Source organism: Lithobates pipiens, unplaced genomic scaffold (genome assembly GCF_037356315.1).
Source record: "Lithobates pipiens isolate NorthernLeopardFrog02 unplaced genomic scaffold, aLitPip1_a1.2 Scaffold_22, whole genome shotgun sequence".
Classification (NCBI taxonomy): domain Eukaryota; kingdom Metazoa; phylum Chordata; class Amphibia; order Anura; family Ranidae; genus Lithobates; species Lithobates pipiens.
The window spans coordinates 107,813,329-107,837,332 of record NW_027507784.1 but is presented as its reverse complement, the minus strand read 5'-3'; the positions used below and the strand labels follow the sequence as shown (position 1 = coordinate 107,837,332).

Below are 24,004 nucleotides of genomic sequence, written 5' to 3'. Positions count from 1 at the left end.
TACAGTAAATCTGCTGTACTCTCTCCTCTAGGCATAAACAGTTAGTCCTTGCAGTGTGGCAAAGCCTCATGGCAAGGAAGGACTTATTTTCTAGAGTTCAGCTTTAAGTGATATTACGTGGCAGGTTCAGGACTTTAAAAGTATTTATCTTCTTGTGAAAAGGATATGGGTGGCAGTGGTTAGCACCTAATGGTTTTCTGCACAGGAGCCTTTGAAGTCTATAACCACCCGCTCTATGCGCACAGAATGCAATCCTTCTTGTACAATGTATACATAATAGAATAAGTGTGTGTGTGTGTTTAACACAAAAGAAATCTGTCAGCAGGTTAGGTCATTTTTCAATAAAACAAAGTACACAGGGTCTCCGCTTATACCAAGATTGTGTAAAGGAAATTAAAGCCGTTTTTGCATTTTCTACAATTTTAAAGTAATTCTAAAGGTGCAAAAGTAAAAGATACTTGTTTTTGGGTGTAAAAACACTAAGTTCATGATCTTGCATGATTTTCATCCAGTGCATACCTGTTTTACAAAGTGATGGCTCTTGCCATACACTAAGCAGGGCTGCATTTAGACATTATGCCGCCCTAGGTACATCTGAATGATGGCACCCTTTGCATTATGTTATTATTTTAGTAAAACTTAATGGAAGAATGCACTGTTAGAAGCATCATTTGATCTGCGGTTCATGCAAAGCTACATTTCAATTGTACAGATCATCAAACAAGAAAAAGCAGAGATGGCTTATGCTTTTTTTTTTTTTTTTTTTATTATTATTATTATAAAAGAGCCTTCTGACTTCTCTTGATATTCCCTGTTCTCTCTTCTCCATACAGTTCTCTATTGTCCAGAGAAGGAGAGAAAATGGAAACAAAATAAACAAAAATTGGCCACAATTTGTACATTTTGAAGTTTGGTGCTGCCTCCTCTAGTTCAGTTGCCCTAGGCACTGGCCTGTAAGTGTCATTATAGTGAATAGAGCCCTGAGCACAGGTCAAACTGTAAATGTCTGCAAGACTTTCTGTATATGACATGCCTGCATCTCCACACCTCCCAGTACTCAAGCATCCCCCAGGGTGATCACAAGGTGTGTCATTTCAAACTGCACAGTGCAATTTAAACAAAGTGGCTTATTGACAATATTGTATTCTTTCATGCTCGGTTCACACTAGATGCGCATCTAAATCGCAAACCTGTTCATGCGAACCAATTGCGGAGTATATGTTAACAAAACCCCCACAATCAGTTTGCAAAGCACAGCGCGATTTTCAGAATCGAGTCGCATGGGTGTGAGAACATCCATGCGATCCGATTCTGGTGCGGACAATAAACAGTCCTGCATGACTTTGGTCCGACATTGCCCTAGTGTGAACTGGCCCTTAGGGTGGTTAACATTAACCTCAATAAAAATGCAGACCCACTGTACCATCTTCTTCCATCCAAGTGAAAATGTCTACAACGGTCACCTCCTGGTCTATGGGTGCCGTATTTATCGGCGTATAACACACACTTTTTTCCCCTTAAAATCAGGGGAAAATCACGAGTGTGTGTAATACGTCGATCCCCAGCTGATTGTGAGCCTTGGGCAGCTTTCAGCCTCCTTCGGCCCTTCTCGGTGGCTTTTGGCTGCTGAGAATGGCCGAAAGCCGGTGAGAACTACCGATCGCCGCCGAGATACACAGGATATCCGGCTCTGTATCTCGGCGGCGCCATTTCTAAAAGGCAAAGGTGAAAATTAAACTGACAGGGCTGCAAATGATGGACGAAGCTGCATATGACACGGACAAGGGTGAAATGATGGACAAGGCTGCATATGACACTGACAAGGGTGCAATGATGGACAAGGCTGCAAATGACACTGACAAGGGTGCAATGATGGACAAGGCTGCATGACAAGGCTGCAAATGATGGACAAGGCTGCAAATGACACTGATAAGGCTGCAGTGATGGGCATTTAAATGTAAGTTTTTTTTCCTTAAACTTCCCTCCTAAACTTGGGGTGAGTGTTATACGTCGATAAATACGATACTTTAAGATATTAACCTCCCTAGCGGTAATCCCGAGTCTGGCTCGGGTTGGGAATTTCATTACAATAGCGGTAACCCCGAGCCAGACTCGGGCTTGCACCGCTCGATGCAGGGGAGGACACAGGGATCGTTACTTACCTTGTCCCCTGGATCCAGCGATGTCCGCCGCGCTGTGTGATCGAGCTGTCCTCCGCTCGATTCACAGTGCCGAATGCCGCCGAGCTCCGTTCCCTGCGGCGTTACGGCGTACGGGAGCGGAGAACGGCGGCAAATTCAAAAAAGTAAAAGTACACAAAACACACACAACACTGTAATCTTACAGATTACAGTGCTGTAGTAAAAAATACACACCCCCTTTGTCCCTAGTGGTTTGTGCAATGCCCTGCATGCACTTTTATATTATAAATACAGTTTTTTACTGCTTGGAATTTGGAGATTGTCCATAGCAACCAAAACATGTCCCTTTTTCAGTTTTTTTTGGATTTGATTACATTATTGAATAATTTTTATTATTCTTTATTATATTATAAACTTTATCATACCCGGGATGTCCGCTAGACTCTGGTTTGAAGAGATTTCAGAGCGTTATTCCTAAGAATTACAGGACTACAAAATAAAAGCCAGATTTCCATGCAAAATAATTGTACCGCTTTCAGCACCTTATTCCAGACTGAATCATACCGCCAGGGAGGTTAAAACAAGGAGAGGAATTCCTATGGCCAACAAGATCTTCAAACACCTGATTTCATGAGCCTTATCAATATTGCAAGCCAGGTGCTGGAACCAATTGAATAAGTTAAAGAGAAACTGAACTGGTTAATGGTCAACTATAAACTTTTGTGTGCCCTTACTAGCATCCAGTTCAATTCAATAAAACCTGGCCACCGTGGCTTTGGTACTTGGACAGGGTCTACTGTAGTGCCACTTGGGTATCTATTCCTCAACCACTATCACAACCCCCCGGCCTCATTTTTATTTATTTTTTAAAGAAGAAAAAATCTTTCTCCTGGAGATCTTGAAAATCTTCAACCTTTTTGTACCTTATTTACTCTTTGATACTGTGTACAAGAAAAACGGTAGCCAAAAATACTGGTTACCGTATATACTCGAGTATAGGCCGACCCGAATATAAGCCGAGGCCCCCAATTTACCCCCAAAAAAACTGGCAAACTTATTGACTCGTGTATAAGCCGAGGGTAAGACATGCCTGTCCATCCCTGTGTGTGTGTCCGTCCATCCCTGTGTGTCCGTCCATCCCTGTGTGTCCGTCCATCCCTGTGTGTCCGTCCATCCATCCCTGTGTGTGTGTGTCTCCATCCATCCATCCATCCCTGTGTGTGTGTGTGTGTGTGTGTGTGTGTGTGTGTGTGTGTGTGTGTGTGTGTGTGTGTGTCCAGCCTACCTGTGTCCTGAGCCTTTGTCCCGAGCCTCCGTCCCGTGCCGAGCCTCCTTGCCTCCGTGCCTCGCCGCCGTGCCTCGCCGCCATGCCTTGCCTCCGGTCCCGTCCCGTCCCGTCCCGTGCCGTGCCGTCCTGTGCCTTGCCTCCGTCCCGTGCCCTCTTCGTTCGTCGGCGGCCATTGTAAAATTCAAAAGCTGCGCCGCCGCCTTCGCCTGTGATAGGCGGAACACTGAATTTCCCAGCAGCCTGTGTTCCGCCTATCACAGACGTCGTATCATCCTCGTCCGTAGTACGAGGATGATACGAAGTCCGTGATAGGCGGAACACAGGCTGCTGGGAAATTCAGTGTTCCGCCTATCACAGGCGAAGGGGGAGCCGGAGGCGCGGCTTTTGAATCAGAATGGCCGCTGTCTGTCTGCTCGACACGCTGATCGAGCGGGCAGACAGCGATGACTCGAGTATAAGCCGAGGGGGGCACTTTCAGCCTCAAAAAAGAGGCTGAAAATCTCGGCTTATACTCGAGTATATACGGTATGTAGCTATCGTTCACTTCTTTATTCTGCAATCAACTGTTATGACATAGTCATAATTTTCTTTATGCTTAAGCTGAAAGCCTTGTTATGGCTGATTCTGTAACACTACTGATGATATATGTACCCAAGTGCCTGTTCACTCTTCCCGATTGTTGGGGGCCTTCTTTGTTATGGAAGCTCAACAAAAAGATTGAAATTAAATAATGGCAGCACAATTTTACTTACAATGCAGTACATGGGGCTCCCACGATGATGTATACAAGTGGAATATAATTTGTGTTCAAGTAGAAGGATGGACATCCATCATGTGTAGCAAGCTTCAAAAATAAGCTCCCAATGTCTTGAATTAACAGGTTAAAGTAAACCTGTGACTAGGCAAAGGCAATTTAAGGTCCTTGAAAGGCAGTAATTGAGCTTTATAGCAATCCCTCACTGACTAATTTAGCTACAGCTACTGTGGAGTAATTCCTCCCTAAAGCATAAATAAACTCAATCTACATTAACCAGTTTTAATCCGTGTGCTGCTAACATTAGTAAATATATAGGTAGGTATATTATATTTTCTAGCGTTAACCTTTTTTTTACCATTGCTCCCTGGTTTTAGCCTAAGCCAAAATGATGTCATACATCCCAGGAGTCTTCATGGGCTTTTTTTTCTATTTCATCTGGAGGAGGGGAGGAATGGTTTCTCAGCTAAGCACGCCCTCCTGCCTGCATGTCTGAACTAAGGGGAGAGGGATTCCAAGAAGTAAATACTACATGAAGCAACTGCCCTTACTCAAGATGAGTGCAGCTAAGAATGCTAGGGGGTGTTTTTCAAATAGATTTCTCAACAAAATAAAGCATGGAGACATGTATGGGTAAGTTTGCTTTGAGTGGTTGTACACCCTGTACAATCACTTTTACCTACAGGTAAGCCTATATTAAGGCTTTCCTGTAGGTGCTGGAAATATCTCCTAAACCTCCACAGTTTAGGAGATATTTAAAATAAAGCCGTGCGCCGATGTCTGCCCACTTTAGAAAGGGCAGATCATGCTGTTTCTAAAGGGGATCATGCCATGACTGATGGCTCCCACGCGCATGTGGCCCGGCCAGTCACAGAGCTGGAGTTCGCGGCCCCGGAAGGAAAAGGGGTGAAAATGGACGCTCGCTGCTAGTGGCAACAGCGGTGACATTACAGGCTTCCGTTTCAGGTAAGTGACACATAACGGGCTAAAATGCGATGCATAGTAGCCCATTATGCTTTACCTTTGCAGGTAAATAAAGAGGAAGTAAATCCCATCAGGGTTTACTTCCTCTTTAAAAATGAATTAAGTAGAGTTTTTCAGTTTGTGGTGCTCAGATAAGGTTTAGTTCCACTTTAAATTTCAAAGCAGAAGTACTGAAATAATGGCTTCTCAGCAGCTCAGCTCACCCTGCTACTCTCTCTCTTCCATATCACCTGCTCTATGTTTACAATGCCGATTAGAAAGCTTCAAGGCTTCAGAGCCACTGCAGGGAGGGGGAGCAGAGGGAGCTGAGCTCCTGAAAAGTCTTTAGTGCTTCTGCAGTGACTTTTAGAGGAGCAATTGCTTAATTCTGCCTGCAGCTCCAGAAGTCCAGGATGGCTTGTTGAAAGGTCATTTGCTACTTATAAAAAATACCTGAATGTCCATAGCCAGGCCAAAGGTTTACTGTAAAGGTCAATACTTTGAAACGGTTATTTACACAAATCAAAGAATGTAAGCTTTCATCTGAGGACTTTCACATATTAGTCAAGACAGATTCTCTTTAAAATTAATAAACTACAATTATAAACATGTTCGGGCATATTTAATAAGCCAAGGAGACGTAAAGTTCAGTAATGCAAAGCAGCCAATCAGAACTTGTTCCAGCTTTAGGAAATTCATACTCATACGGGTTACGTCACCTTGCATATATCCTCATTGATATTTTTTTGAATATCACATTTTTTTCCCCCAGCATACAGTATGGGAAAGCAATGCCATTCCTCTACTCACCTGTTCTAGTGTCTTCCCAGCCCACCCAATGGCTTTCATTTTCCTCTTAATTTCCCATTTCTTTTGAAGAACTAGGATGGAATTGAGTGGCCATGAATACGGCGAGCTATACCGGGGCTGAGTGATCTGCGTAAACACAAAGACCACAAGAACCTCAAACACAGGAAGAAAATATACAACACGGCCTAATAAGCTGCATTTATCCACAATGGATATTTCCCAAATGAAAATCGTAGCCTGCAGCAGTAAATATTTCCCTTTAAACATTGCTTATTCTAAATAATAATAATAATAAAAAAAAAAATATATATATATATATATATATATATATATACATATACATATATATATATATATATATATATATATATATATATATATATATGTATATATGTATGTATGTATATATATATATATATATATATATATATATATATATATATATATTATTATATATATTATATATATAAAATGGCTAACAGCTATATTAAAATTTGCCAGATGTATTGTAAAATGTATGTGCCAGCAGAAAAAAAAACACACTGTATCAACTAATGGCATAAAACCTCAATGTTTCATTTATGAGAAGGGACCAACAATTGTGAGCAAAAGTGTTTTCTCATTAAATTTTAACCAAGATAAATGCTTTGGAGTCACTCACCTCCTCTAGTGTAGCTTCATCACACCACTGAATATATAACTGCAAGAAAATAAACAGTACAAAAAAATATCATGTACAAAGAGAGGAGGCAAAGGGAGAAATGCATTCAAATAGAACGAGCTTTCTTTGTTTTCAAACATAGTCCAGTAAAGAGGACTATAGAACAGCTCAACAGAAACGTTCAAGTCCAGCCAAAGACATTGGATGGAAGTTGGACGTCTGTAGACCAATCCAACTACTGAATTATCTTTTACCAAAAATTAAGGTGTTCACATCACACAGATTGTTGCTCTATCAAATATGCAGATTTGCCACTAGTTGTGTAATGTGAGGGCCTACCTGACTTATGGCCCGTATACACCATCCGAAAATTGGATGAAAAATACCGCTTTCTACGCAATCGTACGATAATCAGGTCGTTAGTACAGAGCTTTCGAGAGCCGATCAGAACAGTTCATCCGATATTATTTGATTGGACAAGCACAAACATTTTCCTCATACGATATCAGATCGTACAATTTTCGTTTAGTCAGTACAGTTGTCGTCAGAAAAAACAATAGAAATACACTACAACACATGACATAATTTCCTACTTTTTTTGTTCTGAATTTTCATGACTTCAGTAACCTATTCAATTTCTACTTGCGACTAGTAAGTGAAAAAAGTCAAACGATCTGTTGTCCGATTTTCGGATCGTGTGTACGGGGCATTAAAGTGAGGGGGGGAAAAGATTTGATCCCCTGCTGATTTTGTAGGTTTTCCCACCGACAAAGAAATGATCAGGCTATAATTTTAATAGTAGGTTTATTTTAACAGTGAGAGACAGAATAACAACAAAAATATCCAGAAAAACACATTTCAAAAAAGTTATCAATTGATTTGCATTTTAATGAGTGAAATAAATATGCCATGTACTGTCAAATCTAGGGTGAGAACCTCCTTCCCTCAGCCGGAACATTGAAAATGGGTTTGGGATAGGTATTCCAGCATGACAATGACCCAAAACACAAGGCCAAAGCAACAAAAGAGTGACTCAAGAAGAGGCACATTAAGGTCCTAGAGTGGCCTACGTCTCCAGACCTTACTCCCATAGAAAATATGTGGAGGGAGCTGAAGGTTCGAGTTACCAAACGTCAACCTCAAAACCTTAATGACTTGGAGAGGATCTGCAAAGAGGAGTGGGACAAGATTCCTCCTGAGATGTGTACAAACCTGGAAGGAAGGAAAAATCCTTCTGCTGAAGGCATCTTTATTGAAAGATTAAAATCCAAAAATGGTCATATCTTAGGCATAGAAGACCGGGAAGAACAGCTAACGCGTTTCACATCACAAACATATGCTTAGACATAGCTGCGTACAAACCTGGTGGCCAACTACACAAAACGTCTGACCTCTGTGATTGCTAACAATGGTTTTGCCACCAGGTACTAAGTCATGATTTGCGAAGGGGTCAAATACTTATTTCACTCATTAAAATGCAAATCAATATAGAACTTTTTTTAGTGGGTTTAACATTGATATACCATAAAATGAAGTGGCATAGTTAGTTACCTCTGCTGTCAAAAGCATGTTATTAACCAGTTCCATGTAGGCTTTCATCTCTGCTCTCTGGACTTCATCCAATCCGTCACTGAGGGAATGGCCCTGTGTAGGGAGAATGCCAATGGCTGACTATATGGTGGTCTTTAACACAACTCACATTAACATCGACACCTAATCACTTAAGCTTTAAGCTCAAACTAATACTTCAATTTTGTGGGGAATTACCCTTTAAGTCCTAAAAGGTAATTCCCCACAAAACGGACATATTAGCTTAAGATTATTGTGTGTTAGAAGATTTTTTTTGCACTGCACCAGTCTTTAATGGAATCCTAGTTGCAAGATCTCACACCAAAAAAAAAAAAAGCAATAAAACCAAACAAATGCCCCAACCATATCTATAGACATTTATTACTTTCTTGGTTCTTGGCTTTAGATGCACTTTAATGCTTGTTGCTACTCAGAGGGAAAGCAGAGGATTTAAGTTGCACTGACAGATGTTCCCAGTGGTGTTTATCAGAGGAAAATAATCCAAATCGGGCAGATTCTCGAACTTGCTTGATCAATTGTTCCTTCTGAGATTCTTAATGCAACAATCATGAAGGGCTTCCATACAGATATTATCACTGCCCAATCCAGCCAAAAGCAGCAGGATTCTCTGATTAACTTGAGTACATAGATCCACCTCATGACATATCCAATTGTTAGCAAAGATTTAAGCCAGCCATAGAACTATCAAAATTCTGCCAATTTAGCAGGAACCAAAAGAATTTTGATCCATCTATGGGCAGGTTGTTTGTACTGAAATTGATCTATATGGGTGGCACAGTGGTATAGTGGTTAGCACATTCACCTAGCAGCAAAAGGGTCGATGGTCCGTATGCCAACCACAACCCTACCTACCTGGAGTTTGCTGGTAGGTTAATTGGATCCTGTCTTAATTGGCCCTAGTACAGTATAGTATATGTGAGTTAAGGACCTTAGATTGTAAGCTCCTTGAGGGTAGGGACTGATGTGAATGTACACTTTAGATGTAAAGCACTGCGTAAATTGACGGCGCTACATAAGTACCTGAAATGGAAACAAATAAATAATAAAGACTACTTCAGTACAACCAGACTGTCAGGTTTTTCTAAATGTGTTGATATGGGAATTAAGTGATTTGTCTTTCCTTCAATCCCTGATGGAAGGAAAGAAAGTTGCTTAATACATGACCAGCCTTAAGCTGGCGGCTTGCTAGTAGGGGGTCACTGGTCAAGGGGGAAGAGCCAGGAGCGCTGGTGGGGGACCCGAAGAGAAGAGGATCTGGGCTGCTCTGTGCAAAACCACTACACAGAGCAGGTAAGCATAACATGTTTGTTTTTGTTTTTTAAGTCAAACATTTAATACCACTTTAAGAACAAATCATTTCTAAAAAATATATTTTACATTAGGTCAGAATACTAATAATAAGGCAACAAATTCACAGCCATACATTATTATACAAAATGACTGGAAAGATTATCTTATAGGGCATTTACACTTTTGAAGCTAAATTAGGATAAAGACTACTTTAGGCCCCTTTCACACGTGTGGACTGTATGTCCGTATTTCATCCATCCATTTGCGGATGAAATACGGACATACATGTATCCCTATGAGATAGCGTGTGTCTGCGGGTGAACATTCGCAGACACCCAATATCGTCCGTCTCCGCTATGGTCCAATTCTGCAGACGGAGGAAAATCCTATTTTTCTATCTGTCTGCAGAGCGCATCGGATGAACATGGACAGACGGTCTGTGTTCATCCCATCCCCCATAGAGGAGAGCGGAGATCTGACAGGATGGTCGCTGCACAGTGTGCATGGACCGCCCTGTCATCTGCTGGCTCAGCGGGGATCAACGGAGTGATCCCCGATGAGCAAGCGGATCACCACGGGGCGGATCATTAAGGATCCGTCCCGTGTGAAAGGGGCCTTATATATGTTCCATGCTCCCATTCACATAAGCAACTTAAAAATATAAAAAATTGCAGCTTACTAAAACAAAAACAAAAAATACTACCTAGTTTTCCCATGTAATGGTACTGGAGAAGTTGGGGAATTGATGTTTACTATCATAACTCTGTCTGTTTTGTGCTGCCATATGCCATTATCAGTTGTAAACTAGATTTCTGCACTGTCCCAAAGAAGAGATAAAGATCTCAATGCTCAGGTGGTACACTGTGCAGCACTGTACTGTATGGCAATACACATTAAAAAAAACTGTCCCTCAGTCTGCACCTAATTGCACATTATAAACTATTCTAAACAATAAAAACTGCCCACAGAAAACGTATGAACCATGTGCAAAGAAACACCCAGAAATATAAGATTTTTATTTTTTAGGTATGCAGGGTGAATGGGAACATATAACACACATAGCGGGGGTTTCTCAAATTTGGCTGCAAAACTGAAAATAAATATACTTTAAATGTAAATGTATGCATTTGCCATCTCCCCACTGCAATCACAGAGATATATGTAACAAATTCTAGGTATCTGCTGTGTCTCAGTGGAGCCATTAGGCAGCCTGTGGTACACATACACGTCATGCAGAGTGGCCCTTTACTAGGGTTATAAATTCAGCTTGACAGAATATCCCCAGACCAGCCTGGATGCTTTCCAATGCTTTTACTATAATATCTACAGACAGAACTTGTCCAGTGATTTTATTTTACTGCATAATATACAGCAGTATTTTGTTATAGAAAGACTATATGTGGATTCAGGCTCACAAAATCCAGAATTTTTTAAAGGCTATGTAAAGGTTAGTTTAAAAAAAAAAAAAACATGTCATACTTACCTCTTCTGTGCAGTTGGTTTTGCACAGAGTGGCCCCCATCCTCCTCTTCTGGGGTCTCTCGTGGCGCTCCTGGCTCCTCCTCTTCTCGAGCGCCCCATTGGAGAGCCGCTTCCCTTTTGTGGGCATGCTCCCGCGTCCTGCTGCTGCATCCATTGACACAGACAGCAGGACTCGCCCCCGGCTCCGTCACTGGATTTGATTGACAATAGCTGCGCTGCTATCAATCTGTCCAATCAGGACCCAAGAGTTGGTGTGCTTGTGCCCGTTGCTGTAAAAACAGGGTTCAGGTGAGTAAAAAAGGGGGTCTCTGGGGGGCAGCTGCATCACAGGAGGTTTTTCACCTTAATTCTTTGAATGCATTAAGGTGAAAAACCTTGAGGGTTTACAATGCCTTTAAGCATCATCCCACCAAAAACAAATATTTCAGTTATGACTAGAAGCTGGTTGGTTGATTTATTCTACTTTCTTACATGTATCTGAACTGGCGGGGTGAGATGTTTCACTCAAGTTCCCAACTTTTAATGCCCTGGTATGATGGAGGGCTTTGTAATGTGCAGTCTAAGGTCTCATTCACACTGGTAGCTGGGGGCAGTAAAAATAAGCAGTTCAGCCGCAGGGGACCCTTTTGAGGATGGCCGAATTGTAAAGACCAAGCAGTGACTGTCACAGGGGTAATTCTATATTAAAAAAAAAAAAAGAAATGTATGAAACTCTACTTTAAGTTTTCTTGTAAACAATCACACACATTTAGTGTATTCTCTTGGAAGCCTTACCTTGGCTTTCACAAATTGTACTATTGGTCCCAGTTCTGATATTACTTGATTCCCAACATGGATAAAAGGAACTTTTCCTAAGTTAAAAAACAAAACAAAAAACTTTAAGTAATATTAAAAAACCATTAACAGAAATAAAAAAGTCACAAATGTGTGGTTAGTCAGGTCTCTTCATTACTAGTATGATATCATTTAAGCCATTGGCTGGAATAAGCATGGTACACATAGCAGTTCAATAAGTATTTATTTATTATCTTGTTATTTGTCAGAAGAAGGGAAACCTTATCCAGCCTCTGATGCTCACTGAAGGGGATTACTCCATATATATCACCCTAAATTCCAGGCCATTAGCTATTTCCAATGCCTATAAAATTAACCCTAAGCTTACTAGAACACTTGTTCTGCTTTTTGGGATGAACTGCAGTCCCAACCAGTTCCTTTCTTCTATCAGCATCAAGGACAATTAAAAAAAATGTCATATAGAATGTGGGGAACCCCTTTAGGTACAGAAAAGGAAATCATAATGGTTTTTCTAAAGCCCTATACACACTATCAGATTTTCTGCAGATTTTTGTCTTCAGATTTACCAAAACCATGTAGTACAAGGGCCTGCCTGATTGCGTACAAATTGAAACTCCTAAGGTTTGACCTCATATTATATGGTTTTGGTAAATCTGAAGAAAAAAAATCAGCAGGAAAACTGATAGTGTGTATGGGGCTTTAGCATCCACAGTCTCTTCTGATCTGCATATCTGTAGTTCAGTGCATGCCAAGTCAGCTTCAGTAGGCAGCAAAACCCAGAACAGGCTTACTTCTTCTGAATCCACGAACAATAAAGAATCAAACAAATAAATCCTGCCAATCAGGTCACAATGCAATAATAGACATTTCTGCTGTAATCATTAGTGCACCACGCCAGATATATAATCAAAAGCCACAGGCCACTGATGCAAACCTGAAAATGTCCCACTCACGTCTCATACAAAGAGGATTGATCATTTCAGTCAACAGCGGTCTAATAAGAAAATATTTATTTTTAATAATAATATAAAATTTTATAATAAAATATGAGGCTTTATTGTATAAAAAGTGCAGAACTAGTTACTAAAATGTGATCCTGGAAACTAGAGTTCACTGTGTGATAAAGTGTATAGCAAAATCCTGGATTTATAGCACTACTATCTATAGTCCGCACACGGCTGCCAAATTTCCCTTCTACGCTCCTAAAATACTCATATGTTCCTAAATGACACCCCTGTGCAGTTCACATATGGCTACCGGGGAAAATGCAAGGGTCTCCAAAATAACTTCACATTCTCAGATCCAGGAAACTCATACAAGACTTTAATTCTACACACAGTATTGGGACATATTGAAGATAAGCTGATGGAGATCCATATCCGCAAGAGCCTGGGGATAGGAGAATTCCTTGTGCCTTCTATAGTTGAACCTTACCACCATACATGAGATTTTTTTATACTTCATAGTGTGGAGCAGTGATTCTCAACCAGGGTTCCTCCAGAGGTTGCTAGGGGTTCCTTCAGCATTGGGCCATTTCTGCCTCTCAGATAAGTTCCCACTGACACCATTGATCTTTTTAGCTATCTGTAAGGGGGTAATTCTTCCCACTGACCATCACACTATTGTATCATGAGTTGTAGATTTCTAATTTTTAGCAGGGGTTCCCCGAGACTCCAGAACTATTTCAAGGGTTCCTCTGTGTTGCAAAGTTTGAGAAAGGCTGGTGTGGAGCAATATCCCTCTAAACATAGCCCTCACATGTGGCACATTGATATGCCCTGTGTGAGCTAGGCCTAAGGCCAAATTATAGTTAGCTATGCAAAACAACATTTTATCCAGTTATGTCACCAAACAAATTTTACATATAAGTGCCTAAATTTGGTCTCACACTAAACTCTTAGTTGGTTAAAAAAAATATATATTTTTCAGGTATGTATTCTTAAAGTGGTTCTAATGTAAAAAGGTCTTTCTCTAATGCATTTTATGCATTTAGAATGAAAACAAATAAAATAAAAACACTTCAGTAGCTGTTCCTCTCCCCCTCCCTAAATACTTAAGCTCGCCATACTCCTATAGATTATCTACAAATTTTCTATGGTTAGCAGGAAAAAGTGGGAGATTCCTCCATCCACACTGTTTAGTGAACATTGAGAAATCTGTTGCATTTTTTTCATCTAACCATAGAAAATCTGCAGATAATCTATAGGTGTATAGGTAGCTTTTCACAAGTCCTGTATCAATGGGAGCAATTGGTTCAGGAGAGAGTCTGCACCAAATGCCACCACAGAAAGTGACTTCCTATGGTGGCACACGGAGAATATGAGGAGCCAAGAGCGCTGGCAGGGGAACCCCAGAAGATGAGGTTCTTGGCCCCTCTGTGAAAAAACCTTTTGCACAGAGCAAGTATAACATCTATTTTATTTATTTTAGTTTAAAAAAGTGTAACCTAACACAATCCTGTATTCTCCCTCTAATAATTTCTAATGTGATGGTGGTAATTCTATCTAAATAATATTTAATAGAAATATATTGTGATGTGCGATGACACCAAATCTAAATCTATGTACATTGTATATCTATATCTAACCAAAAAACAAGAACAAAATTCAAAAGTCCATAAAGTGTCCCAAAGATGTAGTGCCAAAAAAATTGTGCCAGAAAAAATATTTGTAAACATATGTATCAAAAAAAAAAAAAAAAAAGGAGTTCAATAAAACTTTGTTTACTCCCACAAGTGTAAATAGTAGATTCTTCATATATTGTATCCTCCACCGCTTATGATCGAAATCACTCACTGATATATGTGCCTGCTAAGGAACCAGCAAACACGCATTCTCCCGTGAGGACGTCTATCGACGAAACGTACGTAGGGTAAGTTGTTGGAGGCATTGTTACCATGCTATACTGGATGTCTACTCATGGGATGATGAGACCTGAATAGACATATATAACTTATGCCTGTTTTACCAGTGTCGGGACACACTTTTAAATGTGAGTGCTATGTGGTTTAAATAAATAAGGAACCTTTTTTTAAAGGATTTTATGCTATACTGTGCTTTTCTTTTATTTCCGATTACACCTCTCTGGAGAGACCATTTATATAATTGTGGAAGAGAGTCGGAAACGGTTATCTTTTACAGACCATTGCACTTCAAGATGGAAAGGAATTTACCCATTGAATGTCTAGATTGATTGCATCTTAGGAGATCTGAGATCATCATCTATCACAGATCTGCAGAATATTGCACCCTGCTACGAGAGAATGCACGTTTGCTGGTTCCTTATCACCAGCCACATATATCGGTGAGTGATTTAGGTCATGAGAGGTGGAGGATACAATATATGAAGAATCTGCTATTTACACTTGGGGGAGTGAACAAAGTTTTATTGAACTCTTTTTTTTTTTTTATACATAGGTTTACAAATGATATTTTTTTTCTGGCACAATTTTTTGGCACTACATCATTGGGACACTTTATGGACTTTGAATTTTGTTCTTGTTTTTTGGTTAGATATAGATATACATAGATTTAAGCGGATGCTTATGTGCATTTAGTTACCCACTCATTTAATATGTGTTGGTGTCGTCGCACATCACAATATATTTCTATTATATATTATTTAGATAGAATTACCACCATCACATTAGAAATTATTAAAGAGAGAATATAAGATTGTGGTAGGTTACACTTTTAAATTTTTTTTAAAATAAATAAAAAAGATGTTATACTTGCATGCTCTGTGCAAAAGGGTTTTTCACTTCCATTATATTATTCAGATAGAATTGCCATCATCACATTAGAAATTATTAGAGAGAGAGAGAGAGAATATAGGATTGTGTTAAGTTACACACATATATTAAGTTATTATGTTTTTTTGGGGGATATATTCGTTTAGCACACACCTGGGCACAGCACTGTCTCTCCTTCACACATTTTTTACATTGAGATTTCGTAATCAGATAGCAGTAGGACAGGATTAATTAATATCACCTTTGCATGGTCTAACTCCATTTCCTATCAAAATAGTAAAAAAATAAAAAAGTTTACAACAGCTTTAACTCAAAGTAACTTCTTTTGCTCTCAGCTTCCTCAAAATTTCCAAATTCCCTTTCTTTGGTTGCTGTGATGCGACTTTCTGTTAGAGAGTGGATAAGTTAGCTCTCCGCAGTGCCACGGTATATAAGAAACATAGGCACCCTCTCTTGCTCACTCCGATGATTGACTATGGACTATGAGATTTGTAGTGTGCACACAGCAGTCCAGATGACTGCCACTAATGTGCCCTGCTCATTCCAAACAAACAGAAGCGTGGAGGAAAAAGGAGAGGCTCAGGAGCTTACGGAGGATGTTACAAGGAGGCAGAAAAACACAATAAGAAACTATTTAAAAGAGAAGTAAGGGTATTATTTTTATTGTAGTGTCATACTTACCTAGCTGGATGCAACATCAGTCCGATGCCGCATCTGTCAACTGCTGGTCCTAACACTGAGAACTGAGCGATCAAACACCACTGATCGATCGGTTCTTACAGCTCCATGAACAGACAACTGGTCAGCGGCTCTCTGTTCTGCACCCACCCACCCGCCCTCTGCCCTCCGGATGCTCACTGGAGTGGCTGAGTCAGGTGCCGGTCCAGGCATGTGGGCAGATCCCGACCATATGGTGGTGATCTTGCCTGAGCCTTGACTGGCACTGTGACCTCAGCCCGCTGTCTACTAAAAACGGCAGAACGAACTGCTCTCCTGTGATCAACAGAAGTACAGCCAAACAAGCTTTGGCTGTATTTCTCCTTTATAGATTATAGGGCCACTAAAGAGGTAGTAAGCCTCAGAAAAAAACTAAGAAAAAAAACTCCCTGTAAGACAAAGGCATAATCATAGTATGTGATGTATACTACCTTGGAACGAAGCTGTTCCAGCAGCACCCACACACCGCTGACATTTTCCTTGAAGTTTCTTCCGGGTCCGCGGGCCCCTGCGCCGTGATTGGCCAAAGCCGCGATGACGTCACTCCCGTGCATGCTAGTTTACGGCACGGGGCTTGGAAGGAACGGCACCCACAGCCGTTCCTTCAGAGCGTATGCGCCAGTGATGTCACTGGCTACATGCAATGTAATTATCTCCTAAACGGTGTACGTTTAGGAGATATTTTCACTACCTATAGGTAAGCCTCATTATAGGCTTACCTATAGGTAAATGTCAGCAGAGGAAGTTTACTTCCACTTTAAGTACCCTGTTTCCCCGAAAATAAGCCCTACCCCCCAAATAAGCCCTAGTTAAAGTCCTTGTAGGTCTTATTTTCAGAGTAGGGCTTATTTGGGGGGTAGGGCTTATATTGCAGCCATCACCAACAATCACACTAGGTCTTATTTTTGGGGAAATGGGGTAGTGGATGTGTATGCATTATTAAGGCTGCGAAACAGAGGTCAAGCCCAATCGGGGCTCTACTGCAAATCACAATGCTACCTAACACAGACAGCATGCTTAGGCCTCATGCACACTTGGAAGTTTTTGCAACTGCTTCTAGGGGCATCGGGCATTTTTTCCCCTACCTCTACACTCCCCTACATAGGATTTTAGCAGCATTAAGTGGCAGGGCCTTTTAAAGACTGAAAAAAAACCCCACTGCCGGTGCTTCTAGGAGCAGCAGAGTTTTGGCAGAAAAAACATTGATGTAAAACACATTTAAACGCTAGGCACATTTAGGGCTTGATCACTTATGTCAATGACTAGAATATATTATTATTCTGGTCAATGGAATGAATTAAAGCTCAAAAGCTTGGCCCCTGTAAATGCACCTAAATGCATTACATACTTTTACAAGCATCAGGTGTTTTTTTCTGCCAAAATTCTGCTGCCAGGAGACTTCTAGGAGAGTTTGCAAACGTCCTGTGTGCATGAGAACTTACAGGTGAAGAGAGCAGAAGGGGGACCTCATCAGAGTGCTGCTGCTTCTTTGTTGTCCTCTCACAGACTGGGTTGGGTCCTGAAGGGTGGAATACTGCCTAAAGTATAAGTGCAGCTGTGTCCACTTTTCTAATCCAGATATCTCCAGCCAACTCTATGCAAAATCCTAATCATTCACTTATCTCCACTGTGGTCAGACCATTACAGCTTACAAAAGTCTATGTATGCAGAGTGAAGAAACAGCTACTGTTTGTTTTGTCTTTTTTTAATGTAATCTTTATTTATATATACCGTATATACTCGAGTATAAGCCGAGATTTTCAGCCTCTTTTTTGAGGCTGAAAGTGCCCCCCTCGGCTTATACTCGAGTCATCGCTGTCTGCCCGCTCGATCAGCGTGTCGAGCAGACAGACAGCGGCCATTCTATTCAAAAGCCGCGCCTCCGGCTCCGCCTTCGCCTGTGATAGGCGGAACACTGAATTTCCCAGCAGCCTGTGTTCCGCCTATCACGGACGTCGTATCATCCTCGTACTACGGACGAGGATGATACGACGTCTGTGATAGGCGGAACACAGGCTGCTGGGAAATTCAGTGTTCCGCCTATCACAGGCGAAGGCGGCGGCGCAGCTTTTGAACTTACAATGGCCGCCGACGAAGAGGGCACGGGACGGCACGGCACGGGACGGGACGGGACGGGGGCAAGGCAAGGCACGACACGGGACGGATGCAAGGAGGCAAGGCCCGGCACGGGACGGAGGCAAGGAGGCAAGGCACGGGACGGAGGCTCGGGACAAAGGTAGGCTGGACACACACACACACACACACACACACACACACACACACACACACACACACACACGGATGGAGACACACACAGGGATGGATGGATGGATGGATGGAGACACACACACACAGGGATGGATGGATGGATGGATGGATGGAGACACACACACACAGGGATGGATGGATGGATGGATGGAGACACACACACACACAGGGATGGATGGATGGATGGACACACACACACACAGGGATGGATGGACGGACACACAGGGATGGACGGACACACAGGGATGGACGGACACACAGGGATGGACGGACACACAGGGATGGACGGACACACACACAGGGATGGACAGGCATGTCTCACCCTCGGCTTATACACGAGTCAATAAGTTTGCCAGTTTTTTTGGGGGTAAATTGGGGGCCTCGGCTTATATTCGGGTCGGCCTATACTCGAGTATATACGGTAACAAGATTGCACAAAAAGACTAAAGAAAAGGCATACTGGAAAAATATGCACATGAGAACTTGGATTACTGTTGATATCACCTTTTTACTTATTCCTCCGATGAGCAATTCCCATTTGTTAGATTGATTGCACTGGGCAATGTAGTAAGGCCCGAATGGCTGAAAGTGCTACACGGATGTATAGGCGATTGCAGAAAATTTGTATAAAAGACAAAGATTTACTCTGTAAAACGCATCTTAACAGATTTACAGAATTGGAAAAATTGCAGGTCTTTTATACAGTGGCAGCCGGTCCATAAGAGGTGCAGGGGCGCAGGGCGCCAGGCCCCTAGTTTGCATGCGGGGTGCCGGACTAATGCCTTTCTACGAGGTCTCTTTTTTCCCCCAAGCACATGATTAGAGCCTGAGGCTCTAATTGGCTTGAAAAAGGTTGTGCTCCGAACTCTCCCTCTTGTGATACGAGCGAATCAATATTTGCTATCGGTTTCTGGCTTCTTCCCGCAGCCAATCAGAAAAGAAAGCGGATCTAAAGAAGACCAGGTTAGGTCGGGCGGAGAAGACAGGAAAGCCGCGACACCGCGACCACTGGAGGGGTGAGTCCAGACCTGGGGGGGGGGGGTTTGTTTGCTGCTCCCCTAAAAATGTTTAGCACCAGCCACCACTGCTTTTATATCTATCAAAACTTATGCTAGCCATACACAGATTTTCTCTCATTCAGCCCACAGGCTAGGCAAGAGGACAATCAATTGATTCTCCCATCCTCACTAAACAGAATGGATGGAAGAATCTCCACTGCTGACATCGGTATTTAGGAGTGGTGGCACCTGCGCCTGTCTGAATACAGTGGTGCCTTTGTTGAGTTGTCCTTTTTCCACCAAGCTCAGTCAATTTTTTAATAAAGTTGGAGTTGAGCAATGCTTGTAGGACCACCACCAGCTCAAGTTTCGGCCCATTCAGCAGCAATCTGACAAAATTCAAGCCATCTATTGCCAGCTTACCCTTATCTGCCACGTAGCTATAGGGGAGGTCTAGAACCTGCTGTTTCTGTTGGGCAAGGAGATTAGTATCCTAAGACTCGCTTAAAGTGGTTGTAAACCTCACACATGAAATATGAACAAAGCATATCCCTCTATAGCAGGGGTCTCAAACCGGCAGCCGTCCAGCTGTTGCAAATTTACAAGTCCCATCATGCCTCTGCCTGTAGGAGTCATGTTTGAAACTATCAGCCTTGCAATGCCTCATGGAACTTGTCGTTTCGTAACAGTTGGAGGGCCACCAGTTTGAGACCCCTGCTCTATAGTGTGCACTTGTCTCAATCCAGAGCACTAAGTGTAATTTCTGTCTGCTGCTTTGTTCCTCTGCTATCAGCATGAATCACTTCTGACAAGTTTTCCTGACACCAAGAGAAAAAAGGTGACAGGGGAGGTAACTTCAGCAGATTGACAGCTTCAGCTCTGCTCCTAGGTGCTGTGTAATGAGGGGGGTTATTCCTTCCCTCCAGTCAGCTCTCAAAGCTTCCTTCACGGAGCTCTGCAGTGCGATTTCAGCTCTCTACTCCTTGTTTTCTGATAGCTAAAAAAAGCGTTATAAATTCTGGACATTGAACGAATGTAGAGAAGAAAAGACTACAGATAAACAGGTACAGCTTATGTTAAAAGATTTGTTTCATCTCTGTGTATTACCTGAGGCCAGTGACTTTATCGGGTATATGTAAAGGTTTGGAACCACTTTAAACAGAAATACAAATCCTTTAGCAGCAATCCTTTTATATATATTTGTATTTTTTAAATTTAGCAGTTTGCATGGAATTCAACTGTAAATTGCCTCATGCCGAGAGCCTTTGCCCTAATTCTTAAAGTTCCCCTACAGCACAATTCCCTGCGTTGTCAAGTGATATCCTTAAAAAATCCAGTACGCCTGTATTATTTATGAAGTGGTATGACTGCCCGTCCACGGAGCTCTCTTACTCCTCCACGTTTGAAGAATTGTGGCCCCGCACAGACATGAAGCCCCTAATCTATCATAGGCTTAGAGATCGTACATCATATCTTAATCCTTAATAATCTAGTACATCGGGGTTTTTTTTTTTCTTATCTCTTCTGACATCTGCTCTTCAAATGGCTTCTGCGCTCAAACAGAAAGCCGCTAAAGATCTTGGACCAATCATTACTCCAGAAACATGACAACATACACCTGTTCCTTTATATCTTCATTATCTTCTGCTAAACACAGATCACTCTCTGTACCACTGCCCCTGATCGACTGCTGGCACCAATATGGCACACTGGGCACAACACTAAAACAGTTGCATGTGATCCCGCACTGATAAATAGCTATATTCAAAAATAATATAGAATGATATATTCAAAAATATTAAAGCAGCTGTATAATATAAATAATAATATAGAATATGTGAACCCAATCACTAAAATGTTGTATACATTTAATGTGTTAATCTCCTTTCAAAAGTATTTGAATTCCTTTTAACACTGCAGCTTTTAAAAGAGAAATATGGGTTTGGGGGGTTTCCATATTCATACTTAGGTGGATGAAGAATCGGTCCGATGCTGCATCTGTCCCCCTATGCCTCTTCACTGAGAACTGAGCGATCGCACATCCCTGATGGCTCGGTTCTCACAGCTCTCTGAGCAGAGAGCTGCTGACTGTCAATCAGCAGCTCTCCACTCTGCTCCCCCATGCTCACTGGAGCACCGAGCTGTGGAAGGGCGGGGAGCGGCCGTCTCAGGCTTTTAGCGGCTCGCTGAAATGGGTATCAGTCCAGGCACATGGCGGAGCCAGACTTCATTGTCGTGATGACGCGGTGCCTGGACTGATTCCTGTGATGTCAGCAGAGAGCGGACTTCAGACCGCTCTCTGCTGAAAATGGGTCACAGGAGTGCAAAACGAATTGTACTCCTGTGTCCGATAGGAGAGGCCCAGCCAAACGAGCTTATGCTGGACTTCTCCTTTAATAAACAATTACCTGATGATCCTGTTTAGGTACTCTGTCTCTGTCTGCTTCCAACAATAACCTGCTGAAAATCACAAAGTTCCTCCTTACACTGGATCTCTGTCCACACTGCAAGGATTAAAGGAGTTCACCTTTGTAGAAAAAGATACAATAAATAAATGCACATCTTTTTGCAGGTAAAAAAATGTGGATTTATTATTATTTTACTAGCATCCTGCAAAGCATTGCACCTATGATCAGCAGATCTCGGGTGCAATGCAGGGCTCCTGCAGACTGTCAGGGTAAGCTGTGTGCTCATACCTTGTACAGGAGGCAGTTGCACACTGACTGGAAGAAGCAATAAAACTACCTGTCCTAGAGCGTTCAACAGCTCCCTGGTAATTCATTGCGAACTACAAGCAGGCAGCCGCAAAGGCTGTTGGTACCTGTAGTTTTCACATTCACAGAACTCTGTGAACGCCTGAAGCTACAGGCATCCCAGTATTGTTTCTGCCAGGAGGCAATCGGCTTTTTTGCTATTTAGGCTTTTGCTTTTACAGGAGGCAGGAGTCACCACCTCAGAAGTAAACAGCACCATTTTTAAAAATTAAAAGCATCTGATCACACCAATCTTGCTTTTAAGGACAGAAGAGAGATCTGGGGTCTAATATACCCCAGATCTCTCCCCAGCCAGTGCCTGTCACTGCCTATTGCAATGTATATATTCCTTGTGACAGCAATAAAAGTGATACAATTTATTTTTTTTTTTTTTTTTAAACGCTGCTTACTTGCAGTGTTTTCCTTTACAGAAATGATTTATTCACTTGCAATCTGCCTTTAAACCAGCGGTCACCAAACTATGGCCCACGGGCCCGATGCGGCTCTTTGCTTGCATTCATCTAACCCATGGGGTACTATACTTCCGGCTAACATCAAGAATGAGGCACTGTTCCTTCCGCTGACACCAACAATGGGGCATAATTCCTCCGACTGTCACCTAGAGCTGCACGATTCTGGCTAAAATGAGAATTTACGATTTTATTGCTTAGAACATAGATCACGATTCTCGCATTGTAACATCATCTTTCACATTAAAACAAAAAAATTGGGCTAACTTTACTATTTTTTTTTTTAATTCATTGAAGTGTATTTTTCCCAAAAAATTGCGTTTGAAAAACCTGCGGGCAAATACAGAGCGACGTAAAATATTGCAGCAATTGACATTTTATTTCCTAGGGTCTCTGCTAAAATATATATGTTTGAGGGTTCCAAGTAATTTAACTTAAGAAACAAATGTCAGAAAGAGATTTAATCTTTTAGGGTCAGTTCACACTGGGACAACCCATTCTATACAATAGCTCCGACTTAGAAAAAGGTTCCTGTATGACTTTGGAGGCGGCTTGCATTGACTTCTTGTTGTCTGAGGCAGTCGCGCTGCAAGTCATGTTGCCTCAGTGTGAACCGACACTAAGTAGTTAAACTTCCTGCATTTACACTTGGCAGCCTGCCTGGATTTTTTTTTCACACAGAAGTTTCTCCCTTTGATCTAAAGGCCCATACACACGATCAGACTTTTTGACAACAAACATGCAAATTAGCTGTTTTGGAGCAACATCCTACCGTGTGTACGCTCCATCGGACAAACTTTTTTGGTTTTCATCTGACTTTTGTTGGCTGTGCGAACGGACAAACTTTCTGGCAACAAAAGTCCTATGGAGCAAAGTCTGATCGTGTGTACAGAAAACCATAGGACTTTTGTACAAAGTACAAACGGGCATGCTCAGAACCAATGCAAAAGATCAGACAACAATACAGAAGTTGACCAAAGGTGGCGGTAAAGAGCAGAAAAACCACATGATTTGGTGAAAGTTGGCTGAAAAAGTCCTGCTGTGTGTATGCAATACAAGTTCAGGGCCGACGCCCTTTGTACAAAAATCCAAGGGAAAGTTTGTACAAAGTCCTATCGTGTGTATGAGGCTTAAGAGTTAGTTACAATGTTTCATTTTAAAAACTTGGCAGACTGCTGGGATGTTTTCTTTTGACAGCTGAGTGAGCAGATAAGTCTCTCCACTTGTTATATCGGCATCGGAATCGGCAAACTCTGCAATAGCGATCGTCAGG

At 41.8% G+C, this 24,004-nt stretch overlaps 1 protein-coding gene across 1 annotated transcript in view; it reads right to left on the bottom strand.

Moving 5' to 3' along the window:
- The window catches only part of MTX2 (metaxin 2), a 142,179-nt gene that overhangs the window by 16,333 nt on the left and 101,842 nt on the right, over window positions 1-24,004 (bottom strand). The window contains exons 5-8 of the mRNA XM_077448083.1: window positions 11,754-11,830; window positions 8,169-8,261; window positions 6,618-6,656; window positions 5,957-6,082 (exon numbers count right to left, since the gene is read on the bottom strand). Coding sequence (XP_077304209.1) covers window positions 5,957-6,082; window positions 6,618-6,656; window positions 8,169-8,261; window positions 11,754-11,830 — 335 coding nt within the window. The remainder of the gene's footprint in view (window positions 1-5,956; window positions 6,083-6,617; window positions 6,657-8,168; window positions 8,262-11,753; window positions 11,831-24,004) is intronic.